The sequence below is a fragment of the Mus caroli genome, unplaced genomic scaffold, assembly GCF_978045245.1.
Source record: "Mus caroli unplaced genomic scaffold, Mus_caroli_1 scaffold_16, whole genome shotgun sequence".
Taxonomy (NCBI): domain Eukaryota; kingdom Metazoa; phylum Chordata; class Mammalia; order Rodentia; family Muridae; genus Mus; species Mus caroli.
This window is the reverse complement of record NW_028227271.1, coordinates 63,729,066-63,754,000: the sequence shown is the minus strand read 5'-3', so window position 1 is coordinate 63,754,000 and position 24,935 is coordinate 63,729,066. Positions and strand designations below refer to the sequence as shown.

Below are 24,935 nucleotides of genomic sequence, written 5' to 3'. Positions count from 1 at the left end.
TTGTTTGTTTGTTTTGTTTTTTAAATGTAATATTCTAAATATAGGGGCCAGATAAAATTTTATCTACTTACCGCATATATTCTAGCTCAAGACAAAAAATTTCAACAAAGTGAAAACTGATTGATTTTACCCATTGTATGAAATGGTTCACACTGGAGTGTTTACAGGAGTCATGGATGGATGATAGCATATCCTAGGAGTTTTGTTTTGTTGTGTATGATAATCTCAGTGCATTTTCTTCCTGCGAAATGGATGCCAGAATCGCACATGTGCAATCTTCTAATGTTAATTTGAAAAAATAGATTCAAATTTGGTAAAACATGATCAATATTCATCTGTTAGAATTTCTGATATATTCTCATGCTATAATAAAGTGTCTTTCTTTTTTGTCCAACTAAACACGCAAGGCTTAAGAGATATTTGCTCCTTTTCAATGTCATCCTTATTTTAAGTAAGCAATATGTTTGTAACAGCAGGAATGGAAATTACTATGAAGACCATTTTATTATAATTTAGAAAACAAGTTCACAACTTTAAAATGTAAGATTTTTGAAAGAGCAAGAAGCTTTTTCGACTTGGAAGATTTATTTAGATTTGTTGTTTGTTCTGAATGTTAAAAGTCATATGAAGAAGAATAATCTACTTAATCATCTCCTGATATTCTATTTATATATTATTGATTGGCTCTTTCAGTATTAATCTTGATATTGGATCAATTAGCCATTAAATTTAGCTGAATAATATAAAAGAGAATTTCTTATTTAGTTTCTTCGTTTTCTTGGTGATGTCTTGGTCTGAAAGAAGATTCAGTGTTTCTTAAGAAAGCATTTTTAATGAAATTGTGATTATGTTTAAAGTCTGTTTATCTCAGTGTTATTTGCTTACATTTGTATTTGAGTAGCACCCTCATGTTTGCCTAGCATTTGTCTCTATTAACCCTATTTATTTTTCTATTTCAAAAAAAAAATTACAAGCTTGAATAGCTTTGGTAAGGCCTGGGTAGCCAATTTACTTTAACCATATGAATTAACTTGATTCACAACCCTGCATGTTAACTGTTGATTGCATTTAGGGTTTAAGAGAAAATGTTCACACTGTAGGAAACATTTCTTGGAAATAGCAGTGTCTCCTCTCCTCTATATCTTTTAGCATCCCAAGCGATTTCCAAAGTGTTTCCTGGTTCTGCCCTACTATTTAGTAAATTTAAATCAAATAGGTTTTCAAAGCTCTTAATCTTCTCACATAAAAATTTGCATTTTCTTGTTAGTATGTAAAATTCTCTCAGTGTTTTTGTTATCATTGGCAAAGCAACAGGCAGCATTAGGCATTTGCCCATCCATTACCTGATGGGATAATCTTTATCTCTGGTAGCCCTAAACATAGATGGTGTAGAAGGAAATAGTGAACGCTGTGATATGATGAATTTAATTATAGTAATAAAGTCAGTCACTTTTTTGTTGTTCTTAAAAGGTCAAATAAAAATAGCTAGATGCGCAGTAACAATAAATGCTGCTGATGAATGCAGATTGCTGCCTCAGCACTTTTCTGAGATTAGACAGATCAGTATTGGAACTATGCACCAATTATAGTAATTATAATAATGATAATAATAACCTTCATTTTCTGTTTGTCCTCAAAAGTCAGGAAGTTTGTTGCCTATATGCCATTTTTAAATCAGCTCACTGTCATGCAGGGTGGATGTCATTTTCAGTTTAACTTCTGTAGGTTTGTTGCCTTCGTCAAAGCACAAAACTACTAAAGGTTAATACCACATAAAAATGAGGAGGGCAAGGAAAATGTATTGTTAATTCTTTTAGAAGGAGCTGGAAACATGAAGAATTCTAAACCTTACTATCACATGATATTTTAAAATGGGCTTTCTAAGAAGCAAACAAACCCACAACACCCTTACATTTCCACCAGTAAAAAACTATGCAGTTTTACAACCTCCCCCAAAAAAAGCCCACCAAGGACTAAGTAAATGAATGAGAAACGTACTTAAAATTTTCTATCATTTAGTGTCTCTTTGAAAGCTTAGTGAATAAAAAACAATATTTCAGTACCTAGAGAGGGTGTATCAATCATGTGTGTACTATATTGAAAGTCTTTGTGACCAATCGTTATGTCACCTTGTATGGCAACATGGGATACCCCACAGTTTTTCACTGTCTGCTCCTTGTCCTCTTATTGAAGACAACTCAAAGAAACAGAGACATACCAGAGTGTGTGCACTTGGACTGAAGCCAGTGATAAATGACCAGGGTGTTTTCAAGTCCATCACGACTATTTGGATAGGAATTTCAGCCGCATGGAAATGTTTGCAGATTGAACTCTTTTAAAACACTTTGACCTTAACACAAAATAAACCTAAGTAAAAAGCAGGGAAAGGAAGGAAGGAAGAGAGGAAGGGGGCATTGTTTGCAGGCAGAGCTCCGGGCACTGTGAAAACTTTTCACTCTTCTAAAGGAAATGCGGTACAGCAGATGGCGAGAGAGGAAGCGAGATAAACACAGGAACTGGAAAAGCAAGCAATCCATTCTAACAGGTTCTATATCGAAGATCTGGAGGGGTAGAAAGATTAGACAAGGAACTCTTCAGAAACCTGACAGTGGCTGTATCTTACCAAGTCTTATGCACATAGCCGACATGGAAAGCAGAAATGCAGACACTAGCCTGCCTGTGGTTATATATTTCTGACAGTGAGAAGGGAAGATCGTTTTAAGGATTAAAGGCATCGATTTATCAAGGGAGAAATCACCAGCTGAGACACACAAGAGCATCCTCTATTCCTCCAAGGTTTTGACAATAACATTTGATGCCATTTCAATTGTTGCACTGGAATTAGCATATGGCCCTCTACTTGGGGATCTTGGACTAACTTTTAGGTTTTTTATCTATGTAAATTACACTCCAAACTAGCTAACCAACCCTGAAAATCTATATGATTTGATTTGATATGTGAGCATTGTTGTATGTAGATGGACTTAATGCATAGTTTAGAGTCAGAAGAAGGGCTACATGAAGAATATTTTCATCTCTTAGAATGCTCAACTAAAATGAAGGAGTGCATACAATGTGTGGACACAGTAAGAAGCCTGGGTTAATGATGGGATGTTCCTCAGCCTCCATGTGCCTGCTTTAGACTTTATTGTGCATTCCTGTGCTATCCTGGAAGCTGACAACTGTGGATAAACCAGTATATAGTCACTATTTTGTCTTTTTATTCATTCTTCTCCTGTGAAATACATCCCAATGGCAGCTTCTCCTCCACCTACCTCTCCCAGTTCCACCCTGTACATCCCATCTCCTCCATGTCAACTCCTCTTCTGTTTATCCTTAGGAAAGAACAGGCCTCCAGGGATGTTAACTGAATGTGGCATAACAAGGTGCAATCAAACTAGACACAAATCCTCATATTAAGGCTGGATGAGACAACACAGTAGAAGGGAAAGGGTCCCAAGAGTAGGTAAAAGAAGCTAAGTCATCCCTACTTCCACTGTTATGAGTCCCACAAAAACCTCCATGCTAAAAATCAGAACATATATGCAGAGGATTTATGTGGAGTCTTGAGATTGTCACTTCAGTCTCAGTGAGCTGCTATGAGCTCTGCTTAATTGATTCTGTGGGCAGTGTTCTTCTCATGTCCTCAAGCCCTCTATCTCCAACATTTCTTCCTCCCCCTCAAGCTCTGCCTAATATTTGGCTATGAGTCTCTATCCACACCAGCTGCTAGAGGGACTCTCTCTGGTGGTGATTGATCACGACACATAATCTCTGATTATATGAGCACAACAGAGTATCATAAGGAATCATTTCATTGATTCTTGACCTTGTTTTTTTTTTTCTTTTTAGCCAGTACTCTTTTGTTCTACCGTAGGTTTCTGTACCATCCATCTTCAGGTTGATTTAGGGCCATCCAGACAACGTGGGCTATGGGCTCTCTCTCTTCTGTTGTGGGCCTCCATATGATTAGTCATTGGTTGGCCACTCCCACAAGCTCTGAGACACTATTGCCCCAACACATCTTGCAGGCAGTACAGGTTATAGCTTGATGGATTTCTGGTTGAGTTGGTGTCCAGGCCCCATCACTGGATGCTTTGCTTGGCTACAGAAGATGGCTAGTTCAGGCTCTGGATCTTCTGTCACTCCAAGTCCTCAATAGGGTCATGCTCATAGATTTCAGGAAGTTTCTGCTGCACTAGGTTCCACAGCGGCCCCTAAAAGCCCACTAATTCCAGTGGTTTCTCCTTGTATAGCCATTCTTAGTAAGAAACAATAATTCTATAGCAGTGTATATAAAAAGAGAAGAAATAGTTTACATTCTTAGAAAAATCCATTTTAGAAAGAATGATGTTTTCTGAATAGTAAAAATAGTTGTGTTGAGGCATTTGAGGTGACCCCCAAAATATCAGAACATTAATGAAAATAAATTTTGAAAATTATGTATTATATATGCTATGTTCATATTTCACAAGACCAAACAGATGATACAAGTATTCACTCCCCTTTGTAGTTAAATTTACAATTGCTTAATTAGTTTTATATCAAATAATAGACCCAGAACAGTCCAAAATAATGCTAAACAAATCTGAAATTCAAATAATTTAAATAAATGTGGGTGATTGCTTCAGAATTCCTGGGCTGGTTTGACAAAATTACCCAAATTTCTCAACACTCTGGGCAGAACAGCAATTTTAATCAGAAAGGGTGTTCTGGCCCTTACTTAGCATTCAGAGGTCTGTTTCTGCTGAGAGTTACAAAGCTATAGTTTCAGTTGTCCTGGGCTGCTATCTTCCAATAATTGTCAATTTATGTTCTTAGTGAGTAGCACCCACATTCTTAGGTCACACAGGTCCAAATCAACCTATTTACAACCACAGTCAGTGGAAGTAAACTCACAGCAGTCAACAGTGGTGAAGAGTTCTGTTTGGCTTTAGGTTTCAATAAAATTCTTCAAATTTATATTTGAAATCAATACATAAGTCCCACATCTATCAAATTTGAATAAACTCTCAGAGTTCAAAGAATCTAGAGAGAGTCCGGAAATACCCAGTTTTTAAAGTACTGTGGGGAGGAGAGAGTTCCCACATGTTTCTGACTATCTGGAAGATGTTGTGGGTACTGTCTGTGTTTCTCTGGTGTTATCAGCAGCAGCCAAGGTTCTTCTTCTGGCACTAAGGTAGAAGGGGATGTGGGAGGACTCAGCCTTAACGGAGCCTGAACGGACCTTGTGATAACATGTTTCAGACAATCTCTGGAGTTGAAAGCTAGATGTGAATCTGAGAGAACAGAAATCTGACATGACCTGGGATTTTTTTTTTTTTAGAAACACTTTTGCCCAAAAGATACACAAACTTCATTGGGCCCAAGTTTCACTGTGAGAACAGGCTATTGAAACAGCCACAAAACAGCTCAGCTTATATCCCAAGGTCCAGACTGAGTTTTCTAAGTTGTCCCTAATATGACTCTAGGAAATATTTTTTAGGTAACTGCATGTCCAGATCTACTTTTTCCTATTGCTGAGACCTAAATCTACTTTTTCTTATTGCTGAGATCTTATGAAAAATTCATAGTTTGCTTTCATTTTGCTTGATTTTTGGAAAAAGTGACTCAAAACACAGTACCAGGCAGATGGCTCTGGAGGAAAGAACGCTTGCCACCACACTTGATCACTTGGGTTAGATCTCTGGAACACACATGACCGAACATGGAAATTAACACCCACAAGTTGTTCTCTGATTGCAGCATACATGCTGTGGTGCACACACACACACACACACACACACATACACACAGACACACACACACAACCACTCATGTGCATGCACAGATACTACACAGAGAGAGGGAGGAGGGAGACAGAAAAAAAATGAACATAAATGTAAAACAAGCCAGCACAGTGGTAGTCAGTACACTCAGAATTCATGCCTCCAGAGCTGACACATTTTTTTATTGAATGCTGGCCATTGTGAGACATGCTGTGGATACAAAGGGTAAGTGTACTCTCTAGGAGCAGACATTACTAGGGACTGGTTCTATCTCAGGCTTCACGTTGAAACGTGTGGCTTGGTAGTGACTGCATTTGTGGGTGTAGTGTAGTGACAGAAGACTGTGCTGATGGTGTGTGCTTGTTCATCATATCCTATAAGCTATCTTACTAGAGCTGGCCTGAAGGGTGGGCAGAGTAAAACCTGAGGCTCTATGGAGAGGGGTGTTCAAACACCATCACTTTCTCAAATCAGTACAGCCCATTATTCTTGTAGACTAGGTGGCTTGTTGGAGAGACAGTTTCGAAAATAAAGTCTGTTTTCATTTTATTCTTGGTGGTGTTAATGATGACTTTCTGAAGAGTATGGTAAGCTTGAAACTTGAAGACAACCAACTCAATGCTAAAGCAATAGAGATCAGTTGGAGGCACAACCCAGACCCTGAAAGACAAATGGCACACATTCTCTAGTATTTGTGAGTCCTGAAAGACAAATGGCACACATTCTCTAGTATTTGTGAGTCTTCACGTCAGTGAGCAGACTGATACTGTTGCAAGCAGCCATCCTGTCTATAGACCTCAACAGCACTGCTTCTTTGGAACAAGAAATGTCTCCTTTATAGAGTCTCTGAAAAAAATGGATACTAGTCATAAGGATTTTTTTTTGATGGTGAGAGGGGAAAAGACAATATAAATTATTTAAATATAAACTTTGAAATAATCACACAAGTAAAAGTAAGTTAATCGTAAAGTAGTAAGCAAATCCTTACCCCCATCCTCGGTTGTTTATTTAATCCTTTCTGGTGCTTAGGCAGGGACGTAATGAGGAATAAAGATTAGTGAGGCGTTCTCTCGGTGCAGTGGTTTTCTTTCTCTCTCTTGGCTATTTCCTTTATGCTTGCAGCCCTCAGTAAAGATGAACGTTTAGAGAAACCCTTTCTTTCACCTGAGAGAGAAGCCTGATGGCTGAAGAAACTCTGGATACTCAGGAGCAGTGGTTCTCAACCTTCTCAACGCCGTAACCCTCGAGTGCAGTTCCTCATGTGGTGGTCACCCCCCAGTAATAAAAGTATTTTCAAGGTTACTTCACAACTGTAATTTCCTACTGTTGTGAATCAAAATGTAAAGAACTGTGTTTTCTGAATGGTCTTAGGTAACAGCTGAGAAGGGTCATTCAGCCCCAAAGAGTCACGACACTTATTGTGAGAGCCACTTCTCTAGAAGGACGACAAATCACTATTTCTCCTTAAATCATCAAAATGTTAATCGTGCAGCTATAGCAAGATATTTGAAGCTACAGTAGCCATACACTGGCTATAGACATTTAGGGCTTTTTCTTAAAATATTCCCCATGGACTGTTGTTAGAATTTCAGGATTTTCTCACTGGGGTCTAAAAATTATAACCAGATAACAATATGCATTACATCTTTTTTGCTTATATTTTTTTAATATTCTGGAGTCTTAAAATGATTTTTAAGATAATAAAATATTAAATATAGACAACCCAAGTAAAGAGGTAAGGGGATTACGGGAATATTTGAAAATACTTACATACTGTATTTAACTGCCTTGGACATAGCAAGATACTGTATTTAATACAAGGTCAGAAGGGAACCTGAGCCAGGTGACGTGATGGCTACCACACATAGACTAGATGATTATTTTCAAATAGCTTACATGTTTAGACTTTCCCTTTGTTATTGCTATAACTGGGGTATTGTTTGTCTTGTTTATTTTGTTTCTCTATGCATGTCTATGACTATAGTTTGGCAATAAAGCCTTACTATTACCTGAATTTTTTTTCTTGAATAATCTGGAACTAAACAAGCATCCCAGTTAAAGCATATCACTCTCAGACAACAGGAGCACACACTCAGTGTGAAACTTTAACGTCCTCGTCCTTCAGTGTGAGCTGTAGCTTTCTGTCTTTGACTCCTCCAGTCCTCTAACCAGAGCTATCTTGTCTGATGATAAACCATAAGTGTATGAGGCTCGCACATTTTTCATCTCTTTTATGACCTTATCTTTCATGAGCGGCTTCTGTGAAGGTATCCTAACTATAGGAAGCACCTGGAAAACATACGTGATATCTCTTCTCTGATAAGCAGTTGTGAACAAGAAAGTAGATCTGTCACTTCTGAACTGCTCATTGTTAGAAATACTTTGATGATTTAGCTGATTGCAAAGTACATTATAGGGATGACTAACCGCTCCAGTAACACTCCTAGTCGAGAAAGTTCAATAGTTATATTGTACGGAATTTCTATAAGAGGTTAATATTGACAGGAACTACATGGATTAAAAGAGCAGAGTTGAGAAAGGCTGTCTGCTTACATGACTGCTTTCAAACACGGCTGCTGTTTTGTGCTGAAAAAGTGACTGTCTCAGGAATCAGCAAACCTTTAATTCAAAGAGCAGTGTTTAACTTGAGTGAAAAGGTGTTTGTTTGCATATTTGAAATTATTTTTTGCTTGGTTAAGAAATCCACTGTCCAAACCTCATTGTCAACAATACCGAATAGGATATTTCATGGCACTGTGTCCCGCGTTTCAAAGACTATGTTTTAGTGCATTTCCTTGAGTCATTTATGTTGTGCCTTATATTGCTCAATAACACTTTCAATTTTTCCCCATAGGGCTCACATTGATTTGAAAATTAGACTAAGAAAAATGGAAGGGCTCTCAACGCACTTATATCTTTTAAAAGAGCAACAAAAGCGTTTAATCTTGCAGGAGAAAACCATTAACTCCACAGTCATAATTTTAGAAATATTACAGATTTTGTTACTGCTTGCATTTATTCAGTTTCTTTCTTTTACGACTCACTCGTTTCAGTTCTCACATTAAGTGTGTTTGTCCTTTGCTGAAAATATGCTGAACTGTCTATTCATAGGTATATGAATAAAGAATTCAGAGCGCAAATTAGAGGGTGCCACATGCGTGCCCAGTTCTGCCACTCTCTTCTGACATCCTTTTCTCTCTGCTCCTCTCCTTTTCCTACTGCTAAAGCTTTTGGAGCAGTGTATTAGCAAGCTTGTCATTATTATCTTGGCTAGTAATTATTCATGACATTTGTCCAAAGCCACTCCATAGCCCCGATTTCAAACACAAGAGAGTCGAAATGGACTAAGCCAAAGACAGCCAGCGAGGTGAACTCCATTCAAACCAAGAAGAAGCTGGAGTTGGGTTAATATCAAAATAAAGTTCTATTTATAAATTTTCTATGAGAATAAAATACTGAGAGGCAAAAAGCAAGTGTCTATTATTAGTGAAAAATGGTGTTTCTTAAGAATACTTCAGAGATTTCATATTTGATTAAATTATTTTTAATCATTTCATTTTTCATTAGTAAAAAGATTAAAAATGAATTAGGTAAAAAACATTACCATAAAAATGAGGACTAGTTTCCTGAGATAAAGTTAGAAGATGAAAGGTCCAAAAGTTGAAAATGTGACATATTTTAGTTATTAAATAGAAATAATGTGCTGAAAGCAATTAATTAGCAAATGTAATGATATTGCAGTAGGTTATGGCAAAAAGAATGAGACAAAAATCTAATTTCCTAACTGGTCAGTGAGCAATGGTTATTGATCAAGCATCTATGTGTAGTTGATTTTATTAAGTGCTAAGTAAAATAGGAAACCTTTAAAAGTAGTGATTAAAAAAGATTAAGTCCATTAAACCTTTCCTCTTAGTGTATAAGCATAATGGAGAAAGGGAGCTTAATGGGGAGAGGAGAAAGGGGCTCCTCGACCATATCTTGCAGGCTTTGTGGCTTGCCATGTAGATGATGTCTGCTGTGTCCTTTGTCGCTGCTCTTTGGAGGTAGGGATCCGACCCAGGGCCCCATCTGTGTTAAGCAGAGACTCTACTTCCCAGCAGCAGCCCAAGATTATATTCTTACACGTTGAAGTGTGATCTTTTACATCAGGAAATCATGGAATCAAATCTTGTGTCTGATGCTTTTTTGTCTTTGGGAATCCTCACACATCCTTATCTCTTCGTTTATTTTTCTAAAGGATCAGGATATTAATGCCTGACCTAGCTGATAAGACCTTGTCAATAAAACTCGTTGGAAAGGACCCAGGGAAGAGCAGGGCTCTTCATGTGGGGGCCCTGTTGCGATCCAGTATAGAACCTGATCTTATGATAAGATTTACACCTTACTGATGTTTATGATTTCAACATTTGACTCATAGAAGATATTGAAATCAATATAAAATAAGTGCTAAAGCATTTTATTTTCTATATTCATATGCATTATCTCAGACAGGACTCATAGCTATTTTCTCAGGTTTTTATTCCTTATTTTAGAAGACACAAGTAAATAATTAAGATTAAATCTTTGATATTTTAATCTATTACACCGTCTCAGATTTGCTTTTTGTAATTAGATATGTAGTATACTTATCTGATTTCTTAAATGGGATGCAAAGTGGAATGTTTTTAATTGTGTTTGATTAGCAATTTTTACAATGGCTTTCTAAACACTCTGATATTTACTTGATCAAATAACATGTGCTATATAATGAAACAAATCAATTCACTCACAAACCAAAGTTATCAATAGGTAACACTGCCCCAAATGTGGGAGCACACTAAATGAAAGCATTACAGTTTTGATTTGGCAGTTAAGTGACATTTAATGGGAGCAGTTGGCTACTTGAATTTATAAACTCATTCTAGCCCATAATCAGTTCAATTAAAATGTTTTCACCTGGAGCAGTTTAATAACATTACAACATTTACCTACTGACATCTTCTGTCATCCTCCCATTCCTTTACCTACTAGACACTGCTGAAATGATCAGGGTAAGTTTGTCCTGTGCTGAATAAGTACAATGCTTCTTTCACTTAACAATCAAGGACAAGAAAGAGCTCTAAAACTTCTCTTCAACATCCTCAAACACCTCTGAATCTACTCGTGTCACTAAATGTTCTAGTTTGGCCTTTGCCAATGTTAAACTTGCATGTCCTCCCCCCCCCCTTACCGTCCCCCAGTATTATGCTATTTCTCCTCCAGTGGCATGCTTTGAGAAGACAGCTCCTAGTTTCAGTCTGAAACTTGTTCTAATCATGGATGTAAGGATACAAACTCTCCAGAGTTCAGAGTCAGATGAGACAATGCCCCTAAATGCTAAGGGCTTCACTTGTCTTTTTCTCCAGGAAACTTCTGTGAACCTACATATTAGTTGACATGTCCACGTGTTTCTGTAACATTATGAACTGATTCTACCCCTCATCATAATGGGTACAAGTCTCTGTCCATTTGACTCTGATTGACACGATTTCAGAAGCAATGTGTAGGAGCCCCCTTTTATATTCTCTGTGGCCAACACAACGCAGGCAATGTAAAAAAAAAAAAAAAAAAAAAGAAGGCATTGCTCTAGTGACTCAGTACTGGCAAGGCCTAGACAGTATCCAGGCAGTTACAACCATTATTCTTTCCCAAGAGGCACTGGGACAGGTGCTGATGCAGGGGTATGGGAGCTGCAGGGGAATACTGAACAGGAGCTAATACTGGTAGCTTCAAACTGTGAGGGAACCATCAAGGAAAAGTAGGTTTTAGCAGGATAGACACCTGGCCTTTCTCTCCTGCACTCTGTCCTCTAATGTGGTGTTGTTTCCACTGGCTGCTCGCAACCAGAAATCAGAAGTGAGTGGCCAGATGGCCCAAAGTACAGGAGGAAAGAAAGGAAAGTTTGTTGAGTCCAGCAAGAAAGGTCACATGGAAAAGATCCACTTGTGGAAACTTCTAAGTTTCTCTCTCCTAACCAACAGGATTCTCATTATATCAGCCTGCTCACATATGTGGCATTAGTTCAATATTTATTCACACGAAGGCAATCGTACTGGAAATTGAATAAAAGGGATGGCCTGGGTCTGATCTATCCAAGCAGATAGTGTGAGCCTTCTGCTTCCTAAACTGTATCTCTTTTTGTCTATATTGGAGTAACTTGGTGATGGCTTGAAAGGGAGGGAACAGACCAGCAGCCAGGCTGGCAGACTGAGAGCCAGGTTGATTCAAGGCTATCAGTATTTGTAGGGCATCGAGCCTACTTGTATATGTAGACTGGAAATCAACCTTCTCTGATCTCCAGAGGATAATTGGTTGGTGTGTTTATTATCGTCTTGCATGCCACCTGGAAGTGAGGCACGGAAGATTGGGACACTGCTTTTGTAATTGAGCTTCTCTACACTTCTCTTGTCACCTTGACCTTGTCTCACACCTTCATGTGTGGATGTACTCTCCTTGATGGCATCCATAATTCCAGTATAGAATTTATTCATTTTGTGAAGATACAGACAAAAAAGTTAAAAGGCAAAACCTATGTTGTTTAGGGATCAGAACTCATAGAAACATCACATTAATGCCAATATACTAATGGTTTCCTACAATGTATATCTTATATGCCATTTTTAAAGTGACAAGCTAATATACATTTTCATATTTTGTGTAGATGCTCAGATTCAGGTAGAGATCTGAATGAATAGGTAGAAAGTGACCACAGAGCACCTCAAAAGATGGTAGATGGGCGTGCCATTTAAATTTAAATGTTATAACTGCTAGGTTCAAAGTATAGTAGGCATGATTTCAATGGAATTTTGTTGTTGTTTCTGGTGCTGCTCTTTTTGGTATTATATTGTTAATTCTAAAAGTAAGGTACTGAAACTACTGAGTTTTTGTTTTCAAATGCAGTTGTCCTGATAACGTTTTCTGTCTTGCTGCCTCTCAAATCTGACTCAAGGCATACACGGTTATTTGTTTGCCTGTTTTTGCCTTTCCTGTGAAGTGAAGGCATGACGCTATGGAAACATACATGATATCCACGCATAAGTTTAACTTCACCATGTCGTTTGCTGAGAAGAGCAGAGTCACCATCTTATATCATATGTAAATCATTTGAGAGAACTAGCACCAAGTTTTAGAAACATAGTAAGGAATATAAAAGTCTTAATCCAAACTGAAATCAAATCAGGAATAAACCTTACTCAGGAATACACCTTACTTTAATTTGTCTTGCTATATTATGCCTATATAATTACAATTTTGTAATAAGGTCACTATGTTTGTTGTATCCAAAGTATTCAGAAAAACTATACATTTCTGATTTTTTTACATATAATAATAACTTTAAAGTAAGACATATATATATATATATTAATGTTCTTTATTGCTTATATTACTTAGCTTTATTTATTGACAAATATTGTCAGCTTTTTATCTTTAAGCTCCAAGCGTTATCAAATAATTACTCAATGAATTAGACAGTATTGAATATATGATAGAAATAAGAAAAGGACATTGCCTTTGCAATATCTAACTGGTGGAGGGATTTGGTCAACTCTCCTTTCTGTATTTCAGGTGATGACGAAGGAATCCAGGAGCCAGCAGAATCGGATGGGGACAGCCATTCAGACAAACCAGGGCAGCCTGGGGTAGAGACAGATGACTGGGATGGACCAGGTAGGACTGAGAGTACAGCATTCAACTCAATTTAAATTTTATCAGGATTTCACTTTTTCGTAAATTCTACATGTAAGGAAGAGGTAAAGGGAATGTGAAATGTGGATAGCTTGTAAAGCTTTAAATAATTATTCAACTCAGATTTAAAATCATACATGGGCTGTGTGTGTGTGTGTGTGTGTGTGTGTGTGTGTGTGCTTATGCTGCTTGTGAGTGCTGCTTATATGGGAATTTGGGTAAGCATTATTATTTAAATAAGAAAACCATAAAAAACAACTTTTCACCTCAGCTTGAAGTCTCTATCTTTTCTTCTTTCATGCTTACATAAAGTTAGTCATTTCTATTTGCTTGTTCCTTCAACATAGAATCTTTTGGCTATACCCACATTCACATTAGGCTCGGTTAAAAAGCTCACAAATCAGTAACAATGGACTTCGAAGAACTATCACTTCCGTTTAGTTCTGTTGTTATTTGCAGATGGAACCTCAACATGTATTGAGTCGTTGAGTCATAATTAATAGATTTCCTCCCTTTGCTTTAATGTTCCAGCAACATTTTCACCTGTATGAATAAAATTAAATTTACATGTAAAGTGCCTTATAGTTGTTAATTTCAGGAAAAAACCAACATTAATAAATGTCATACAGATATATACTGCTTATAGCAACACTGGAAGAAATAACCCTATTGTTACTGCTAAGTAATTCACAGTTCATGATATGCCTATAAATGGAGACCATCACATTTTAAGTTTTTAGGATATAAACGAGTTTTGAAACAGTTTCAGCCTTAATTTCCAAAGCAGTAACATTTTTCATTAAGGAAGATCGCTATATTTCAATCACATTTTCACCCTTGCATGACTTTGCAAATTGCTCTCTGCTGTGCATGGGGAAGACAGGAAATCCAGTGGTAATTTTCTGAAACCAGCAGCTGGAAAATATAATGCAAACAAAAATGAAGATACAGGATATCTGATTATTATTATGTCATTCCTAATGGTATTCATGATACATACAAATGTTTGTATTAAGCACAATATAGCATAATGCTATACAAGAGTCTGGATCCAATTGTATGATATTTTTAAATACTATAGAACCACATTTTAGAAGACTATAAGAAAATGCAAAGTTTGGTATTTGTGTTTTATTGCACATTTTTATGATTTCTCAATGTGGGGTGAATTGATTAGAACAATTAGAAAATATATTTTTTTTAAATTATTGTTGCTTCTAGGCTTTTGTCCAACTTGAAAAGTGTAATGATCTTTTATCTTATAGAATTAAATATTTGTGTTTAGAAGTTGGGGGTTTTTTTGTTGTTGTTTTTTTATTTTTTTCTTTTTCTCCAGTTAGACTCGATTGGCCTTGGGTGTTTCTCTTTGAGAAACGACACATTGAGTCACACTTATTTTTAGTCAAGTTTTTAGGTTTCAACTTTCCTGTCTGTGTCTAGGACTCATGTCCTTCCAGGTCACATGAGAAAAAAAAAAGAATATTAAGCTCAAAGCATAGTTAATGCCAACCTTTGCAGGAAGACTTGATTATTTTGCAAATCAGTAAGCACATAAATAAATAATTGGAAGTGTTGAGTAAAGACGATGCTTGACATCCAAGTGAATTATTTAATTTAACATAGATAGTTCATTGAATGTATTTCTCTCTCTCTCTCTCTCTCTCTCTCTCTCTCTCTCTCTCTCTCTCTCTCTCTCTCTCTCTCTCTCTCTCCCATTCTCTCTCCCATTCTCTCTCTTTCTCTCTTTCTGCGGATTTGACATAGATATGTCGGTGTTCTGGACTATGTAGGGATATGTGAAAACTTTTAAGAAGAAACTTTGGATGTCTCTTGTATGCTTATAAGAACTGTCCCCTTATAGTCAAAAGTGAATAAGACATTTTTCTCCACAGCTACTTTTGGTAGGGGAAGGGTGCATAACCTTGAAACCTCTTGAAACAATAAGGTTAATCCATAATAACAGAATTTCATTATCTGGTAGCATGTTTATTAATTTCAATCAATCAGGGGAGTCTGTGGAAGAAAAGAAGACATTTTGTACCCTTTTTGCTACTTAACTATCCAGTGTTTCAAGATTGGTACTGGTGGGTTTTTTTTTTTTGTTGTTTGTTTGTTTTGTTTTGTTTTGTTCACTGAAGCACATTGGCACTTTATACCTGTAGCAAAGAGAAAACTTCCTGGCTTTTGGTGAGAGTTCCAAACTCAGTAGCAAAGTGTGTCTGGATTCTAAGCTAAGTCCACAGACTTACTGACTTTCTTTGTTTCTTGTTTCTTTCTTTGTTTCTTTGTTTTCTTTTATTTTCCTTCCTTCCTTCCTTCCTTCCTTCCTTCCTTCCTTCCTTCCTTCTTTCCTTCCTTGGCATTCTTTACCTGGGAGATTTGTGGAACACTGCTTAATTTATTTTTGTGGGCCTATATATTCATTTGTAAACCATAAAAATAGTTAACAAGTTCTACAAAACTACGTCAGCTCATATTGGTGAGATGCTATGGACTTCACTGTTACAGCTTTGCATCTGTCAGGTCTTAAAGAGTTTTTAAAGGCTCCATAGAGTTTCCTAGTCCCTGAAGGATAAAGTAAATTGTATTAATCATGTATACATTTATACTCTGTCTCTCTGTGTGTGTCTCTCTCTCTACATATATATATACATACATACATACACACACACACACACATATATATATATATATATATATATATATATACATACATACATACACACACACACATATATATATACATAATCATAGATCATTATTTGAGACATATAGTATTGAGCCAGGTTGATTTCCCGGTATCCTAACTACATTCTTAGAATGACATTTTTCTCTAAAAATAGACCAGAATCAAAGGATGTTGAAATTATCTAAGGAATTTCAAACATAGTACTGATATCCTTTAAGATGAGTCAGGATTTATCTTATTTTTAAGCAGTTTGATTGACGATGACTGCACAACCTTCCTTGATGGCTTAGTTCAATAATGAATCAACCCTGTCTCAAAGATTCCATTTTTATCAAATGCAATTTCTTCCACAGAAGGAAGTTATTCTTTGTTTGTCTTTTAGTGAAAAAGTCCATAACTATTCACACCTTGGCTAACTTCTAAATGGAGCCTAAACAATCTAAGGAAATGATGTTGTAAGAAGCTAGGATGTGGAATTCTGCGTTTAAATATTTGTAACTCTTTTTTTTTTTTTTTTTGGTTTTTCGAGACAGGGTTTCTCTGTATAGCCCTGGCTATCCTGGAACTCACTCTTTAGACCAGGCTGGCCTTTAACTCAGAAATCCGCCTGCCTCTGCCTCCCGAGTGCTGGGATTAAAGGCGTGCGCCACCACGCCCGGCTCATGTTTGTAACTCTTATGTAAGCAGCATGAATCATTTAAGTTTGGAAAGCTAGAAGTACACTTTTAGAAAGGCCAAAATAAAAGTCATTACCTCGTCCGTTCTGCATTTTATATATCTATTTTTCAAGTGTGTTGTTTTCTTTGCTTTTTAAAGTCATTCTTCTGACCCTCCTGCTGGAATGTATCATGTAGTGCTTGACTCTCGCTTTTATTCCAGAATTTGCCTGTTTGGTTTTACAGTGTCTTCCTCCAAAGAAGGCTTGCTTCCTCATCGGCCTCACCTCAGAGTTGTGTATTTTGTCTGAGTCTCAAGTCCTTCATTTCACATTCTTACACATTCCATCCTTCAACAGATGTTTATTGTGCATTGATTGTGAAGAACTCCAGAAAGCAGTGTCAAGTTGCTGCAGGACACTGCCTGCATGCTCCTCTCATGATACCACCTCCTCCTTGAAGTCATCATAAGACTGTTCGCTCAAGCCATAATTAAGCATCCTTTATCCTTCAAAGCAGAGTACAGTCTATGCCACAGAACTATGTGCTTACACAACTTAGAGTCAGACAGACCTAAGATAACGGTGATATTTATGGCCTCATGATGTTGGCATGTGAAACTGACAGTGCTCAGTTTCTTTATCTCTGAAACAGGTTTAATGATAAGTGTTTAGCAATGTTTTTAGGAAGATGAACTTTGAAAGAGATAACCTGCACTGGGTGTTCAACACCATGCTCAGGAGAGTTAGGTGCTGGCAATTTTCTATTTGCATGTAGACCCTGGAGAAATATTGAAAATGTGGTCCCCTCAGTCCAGTCCATGGTTGAAATATTAATATTATTTTGGAAATACTGCCTATATCCCTGCCTTTCTCTTAAGGAAGTTTCAGCACTACCTTCCAAAGCCAGTCTGCAGTCTTGATTTATGTACTTGGATCTAGGAACTTTGTCGCAAGGTTCAGTGAAATTCTTATAAATCCATTGTCATCACTATGACAGATGTACTGTGAAAAATCACATGTTACTTAAGTCAATACAAGACGCCAACATTCTGGATTACATTCTCACAATTTGGCTTCTTTTCATACTTGCAAATAGTGAATAATTGTTTTCTTTTTATATGCTTTAGTGAATATTATCATAATTTTCATCTAAATGTGAGTTTTCAAATAATGTGTATACATGTACACATACACAGATAAAAGTTTTGAGGAAACCACTATTTGCTTTCTTTGACACAACCTTTTTTTTTTTGACACAACTTTTATCTAAGTCGATCTTGATGCTTATATATTAAAGCTCTTATCATATAAAGAAAATGCAGTAAGAATTCCAGTCCTGAATTGACAAGTCAATAATTAAAAAAGAAAAATACTTTTAAAATTATATTCTAAAACATAAAAACTTCCTGCTGTTCATTGCAGGTAAGTCATTTTGAGGTAATGTCATGAACTGTATCACAAAGCCAATTTCTCTGTGGGTTTTTTGGGTGGCTTGCTGAAAGTAATCATATGACTTAGAGCAAGATAATACTACCTTGAACTTAGTGCTTATAAATCAGGCTAATAATAACTCCCTCACTCATTAGATTTTACATGTAAAGCGTAGAGCTCAATGTTTCAGAAGCACCCACAAGTCACTCATAATATTGATTTTACTGTCATTTTGACACTGTGCCTCGGTAGCTGTTACAAAGTGTTTCCCAAATAATTCTTCATTAAACATTAGTGTAGTGAATTAATTTTGCAAAATGATCTTGCTCTGCAACAAAGCATCATAAGATTGTGTTTACTCTTCTCTAGTCTACCTGACTTAAAGCATAATTAAGATAAAGATTTTTTTTTTAGTGTAAGTATATTGTCAAAATAATTGCATAGGAAAAAAACCAAATGTGTGTACTTTTTGCACAGAGACTAAGTGTTGTTTAGGAAATTCTTAGTAAGTGACTTCATAGGCTGTTGTTCAGTACTTAGGATACATGAAGCTGATTAGGCACTTTCTGCTTTGTGTGTTAAATGAACCTAGCAAAGATGGAAGCTGTTTTGCATAAAGTGGAATGGTAACAAGGAGACCACTGTGAGACAGAAGCACACACTTAATGATATAGGTTCCCCCCACCCCGCCTCTTTTAGAGTCCAAAGAAGGGCTTGAAGATTACAGTTCTGATTTCGTTTTCTTTTTGATTGGGAAAATGTGGTAGATATAAGATCTGGGAAATGCCATTTGAAGTAAATTAACAGACACCTATGAAACATAGTTAACCATAGATATAGTCTGACAGTAAGAAGAATATTGTGTGAAGCAGAGGAAATCGTAGAATGACTGTGTGTTACGCTGACAGTGAATTGGTATTATCTCTGCTATCAGATAATGCAGTTATCATTAATTTTCACATTTGCATTTCAATCTTTGGAAGGAAATGACTCTTGCTGGATGAAGATAAGAGCGCTGTACCACTATAATGAACCATCATTTTATCCCAAGGCTTTGTGTCCATATGAAAATGAGGCAAGGGAAGAGAGAGAGAGAGAGAGAGGTATAGGGGGTCTTAGAAAAAAAATATTGTTACAACATGTCAAAAATTCCTGCAGACTTTTGAGTCTTCCTTTAAACCAGAGGGGCCAAAAATCAATCCTCTGTAATGTAGGTAAGTGGATACATCAGATTAAGGATAAAAGCCTGACTCGGTGGCATACAATGCCACCGGAACAGGACGTGGAAGTTCTCTTGATCTTTTCTGCTCACGCCACCTTGCACTCTCACAGAATTAGGACATGCATAAATTTAAAATAAAAGGTTAAAGATAGGTTTGCATGATGGTTTATAAAGACACCTCAACAAACTATGAAGAACTACATAAAACATAGCATTTACTTACTATCATAGCTTGTACCGTAGCTGTATAAGAATGAAAATTAAGAATATTTAGCTAATGAATTATTTCAGAGTTGCCTATCACCTAATTTGTTTTCACGGGTTTTATTGAGAAATTCAAATTAAAGGATAAAGAATTCAAATTTAACTTTCTTTAGGCAACTATTTTTTTGGGGCAAAGACTTTTTTCTAAAATGTACCACTAGAAAACAAATACAGTCTTAAATTTCATACCAATATTTAGTTCCTGAAATATATGATAACATATTCCTTCTTGGAGTTTTGTACTTTTCCATCAGTGTTCGGTTTTTCTATTTTACCCTTTCAGTAGCATTACTTAACTGACCTATAATTCTTACCCACATATAAAACTTATACATCATGCTCTTGTTAGCTGAGTTCTGACTCCCCACTCTGACACTCAAAAGTGTGGTGACCTTTAGGAAGAGGATTCTTGCGGAAATGGATACTAGATGAAGTTGGGTCATAGTTGGATAGGAAAATTAATCTAGTCTATGTCCTTTTAAGAAGTATACCTATAGAGACAGATGGGCAGAGACAAAAGACAGGCATACAGACACATAGACACATATACCTACACACACCACACACACAAATATGTATCATATGATAAAGGGAAGGGGCTTTTATAAGATAGATAACGCCAGTAATGGCTACTACACCAAGAAAAGCTAAAGGGAACTTATGGGATGTAGATTTAACTGAAAACTTACCCTGCCAGTACCTTGTTTGTGAACATCTATCTTTTAAAACTGTGAGAAGATACAGTGTTGTATTTAAGCTGCTGGGTTTGGGGACTTTAATATGGTTGCCGTAATCATACACACACCCCTAAGTGTGGGGAATAACACAGAGGGGCACATAAAGAAAATAGAGTCATGTAAGAAGTCACTAATATGCTTAGCAGTGCTGCTTGCTATATAGTTAACTAAATGTTACTTAAACAAGTGGAGTATCTTCAAACTAGATACATTGTTTGTGAAAATGAGAGAAAGAAAGAAAGAAAGAAAGAAAGAAAGAAAGAAAGAAAGAAAAAGAGAAAGACAGAGAAAGAGGGAGAAAGATAGAGAGAGGGAGGGGGGAGGGGAAGGCAGGCAGGCAGGCAGGAAGGAGGGAAGGAAGGAAGGAAGTCTTTGAAAAAGAAAGATCTCTGGGGGTGAGGATTTATCTCAGTGGTAGAGCACTTGCCTAGCAAGTGCAATGCCCTGGAGAAAGAAAGAAAGAAAGAAAGAAAGAAAGAAAGAAAGAAAGAAAGAAAGAAAGAAAGAAAGAAAGAAAGAAAGAAAGAAAGAAAGAAAGAAAGAAAGAAAGAAAGAAAGGAAGAAAGAAAGGAAGAAAGAAAGGAAGAAAGAAAGAAAAAGAGAAAGACAGAGAAAGAGGGAGAAAGACAGAGAGAAGGAGGGGGGAGGGGAAGGCAGACAGGCAGGCAGGAAGGAGGGAAGGAAGGAAGGAAGTCTTTGAAAAAGAAAGATCACTGGGGGTGAGGATTTATCTCAGTGGTAGAGCACTTGCCTAGCAAGTGCAATGCCCTGGGTTCAGTCCTCAGCTCTGAAAATGAAGAAGAAGAAGAAGAAGAAGAAGAAGAAGAAGAAGAAGAAGAAGAAGAAGAAGAAGAAGAAGAAGAAGAAGAAAGAAAAAGAAGAAGAAAAAGAAAGAAAAAGAAAAAGAAGAAGAAGAAAAAGAAAAAGAAAAAGAAAAAGAAAAAGAAAAAGAAAAAGAAAAAGAAAAAGAAACATCATTAAAATATATGTGTACTGAAACTTGAAGGCCTTAAAGGACTTAGGGAGAAGCACTAAAGGCTCTGTAAGAAACCCTACTGCTATAGCCTTGTTAGTATTTTTACAGCGTGAGTTCATTGTAATGAAGCCAGAAGTATCTGAACGTAGTTTATACAGGTGAAAACGCCAGTCCATAAGAAGTCTCAGCAAAAGAGTCCTTAAGGAGACAAAAATGGGGAATTCAGAGGAATTCAGGAAAACATAATCCTTTTTTGAAAAGATAGAAATGTTGCCTGAGTTCCACCATGGAGAACTAATATTGCAATTTTAGTGGCATGTAGATATTTTTTATTTTCAGTAGGAGAATAAGACAGATTTAAGTGAAAGGCAAAAAGTGAGTACACACCACCAATATAGTAAACAACTGTAGATTACTATGAACTCTTGGTGAATATTTGGACTTCTTTAAAAATATTTGTTCACTGGTAAAGTCATTGATTACTTCTCATTTCTGTCTAAAAAAATTCCCAAATGTTAGAATTTAGGGTTGTGCTTCATATAAATTACTATATCTAATTGGGCATAAAATTTGTTTCTATATTACCTGTGTTGAATGAATTGTTAATTATTTTATAAATTATTTTAGAGCTGATTTTTATTTCTTGCCCCTGCAGTGACTTTTGGCTACATTTCTATTATTCTAAATTTTAAATTTTCCACTTTAATTTTACAATAACTTTGGTTTGCCATTATATGATTTTTCTGAACATTATAATTTCATTGTAATTAATAAAATTTGGTGATATTGTGTTATAAAATAATAGGGTAGATACTTGAAATTGATCAGAGTTGTATATTCTATCATACAAGCAGATAGTCACTGTGTTACCTTTTATATTTTCTGTTGTCCTTTTAAAATGACAAGAGCACTTTGAATCTTGATAATTATATGTTTGCCTTTATAATAAGTTTCTGAGAGTGATACTTGGACTCATGGCTCATTTAATCGTGAATAAAGTTGACATATATGAACAAGATATTTTTTTCCCCCACACCTTGCAGACCTACACTAATTCATTAACTGAGTTCTTGAAGAAGAACCCTGCACAAGACTCCAGATAATAGACTTAAAACAGAGCACAGGCCACAAAGAATAGCACAGAACTGATGAATGAAGTACCTGATGGATCAGTATGGGCTTGTGATTGCAGTGGTAGAGGAGTATACAGGGTGTAAATGGTAACAGGAATCAAAGAAGGTCCATTAGTAACAACAAATACCAATGATCATGAAGATGTTAATGGATGTTTTCCTGGAGGGAGAATGTAAAAGGGCAGCTGGTGCTGATAGAAAGATGTGACCTCAATGAGATTACACATCCAACAATGTAGTTCTGCAAGCAGTGGTAGGCACACTTGTATCTGGCCCACTTGAATAGTCACTGATAAATTTTAAGAGTGAAACAGAATTCCAGCATGTGTGCTAAACATGATGCCATCCAGACTGTATAGATGCTCCTAACAGACCCATTCATAAAGGGACTAACTTCCTAGTCGTCATTAATGAGGACTCTGAAAGAGAAAGGAAAACTTATCTATCTGTAAGCCACACAGGGATTCCATATGTAGTCACAAGGATGTTTGTTGAAACACTTTTCTATTTGCAAACTATGAGAATAAAAAGAATGGATTGGTAAAAGTCAAAAAAGGGGGGGGGGAATTGTGATGAAATGTAATTGTAACTTAGGGTGTTACCTAGAAATCAAGTTGTGGAGCAGGGCCTCTAGTTCTTGGCTGATGGTGTGTGGCATTTGAAAGTGAGGGTGGTTTGTGGGATCCCTTGGAGAGTCAAAAAAGTACAGAGATAGGGAGTTCAATGGGGAAAGTTTGAACTTCTTGAAGTTTTGGGCAAAATGCCAACAGATCTTATTTTTAGACGGATTTAAATATAAAATATTACATGTTCGTGATTCCAGAATGTTAGTGTAGTGTCACATATAAGAAAACAACTTAAAGAACATAATGGCCTTCAAGAATAAGTCGATATATGAGTAATGCATGAACAACCAAAGATTGTTGTTTTCTCTTGATGCTAATACAAAGGTGAACACCTACATCAACCAACTCCTTAAGCATAAAGTCATAAACTTTCCTGTCTGCATGAAATTTAATGAACTATTTCGTTTGTTTGTTTTTTCACATTAACTTTTTCATAGTACTCAACATTGGTACATTTGTGAACACAGTATATAATAGGAACTATATATACAACAAAACAAATGTATTCTAGTAAGGGTAGAAGTATGCCATTTCTTTCAGTAGGTTGTAATCACACAATAGAAAGATGAGTATTTGACACTGATAACATCAATTTGTAGGGCAGGTTTTTAGTAAACTGCCCATTGTTTAGCTGTGTGGTATTTTGTTTTTGCTTTTTATTTCAAAACAATTAAGAGAAAAAATAGCAAGCTAAAAGGAAATAGAAAAGCAAATATATTCTGTCTTCATAGTCTTTTTCTTCCCATGACCTCTCCCCCCCCATTTTCCCTTTAAATTAGAGGTTACTCTCTAGAGTACTGTATTACCATATTCTTCATTTCAGGGTGTTTCACGTTACCCTGAAAGTTGATGAGAGAGACAGAGAGAGAGAGAGAGAGGGAGAGAGAGAGAGAGAGAGAGAGAGAGAAGGAGAAGGAGAAGGAGAAGACGAAGACGAAGACGAAGACGAAGACGAAGACGAAGACGAAGACGAAGAAGAAGAAGAAGAAGAAGAAGAAGAAGAAGAAGAAGAAGAAGAAGAAGAAGAAGAAGAAGAAGAAGAAGAAATGAGAGGGGAGGGGAGAGGGGAGGGGAGGGGAGGGGAGGGGAGGGGAGGGGAGGGGAGGGGAGGGGAGGGGAGAGGAGAAGGAAAGGGAAGAGGGAGGAGGAGGGGGAGAGTGAGGGGGAGAGGGGGAGAGGGGGAGGGAAAGGGAGGGGGAGAGAGAGAGAGAGACCTTAGCTTGTGAGCAGAATGACAGTAATATGATTAAAGCAATAGTTACTTAATAGGATAATAAATGAAATATTTTTAAAAAAATCATAGCCTGAGCTGGGTGTGGTGGCGCACGCCTTTAATCCCAGCACTTGGGAGGCAGAGGCAGGCAGATTTCTGAGTTCGAGGCCAGCCTGGTCCTACAAAGTGAGTTCCAGGTCAGCCAGGGCTACACAGAGAAACCTTGTCTCAAAAAAAAAAAAAAAAAAAAAAAAAATAGAAAAAGTAAAAAATCATAGCCTGCCTTTTCTTTTCTTTTCTTTTCTTTTCTTTTCTTTTCTTTTCTTTTCTTTTCTTTTCTTTTCTTTTCTTTTCTTTTCTTTTCTTTTCTTTTCTTTTTTTCTCTTCTCTTCTCTTCTCTTCTCTTCTCTTCTCTTTTCTTCTTTTCTTTTCTTCTTTTCTTCTTTTCTTTTCTTTTCTTTTCTTTTTTTTTCTTTTCTTTTCTTTTCTTTTCACCTCTGGGCCCTTGATGCCA

General features: G+C 36.7%; 1 protein-coding gene across 3 annotated transcripts in view; it reads left to right on the top strand.

Annotated features, from left to right (window-relative positions):
• Positions 1–24,935, top strand: part of Zfpm2 (zinc finger protein, FOG family member 2) — a 446,087-nt gene that overhangs the window by 108,496 nt on the left and 312,656 nt on the right. For all 3 annotated transcript variants that reach the window (XM_085831847.1, XM_021183129.2, XM_021183128.3), the window contains one exon: positions 13,353–13,454. In XM_085831847.1, the coding sequence (XP_085687973.1) occupies positions 13,353–13,454 (102 nt within the window). The remainder of the gene's footprint in view (positions 1–13,352; positions 13,455–24,935) is intronic.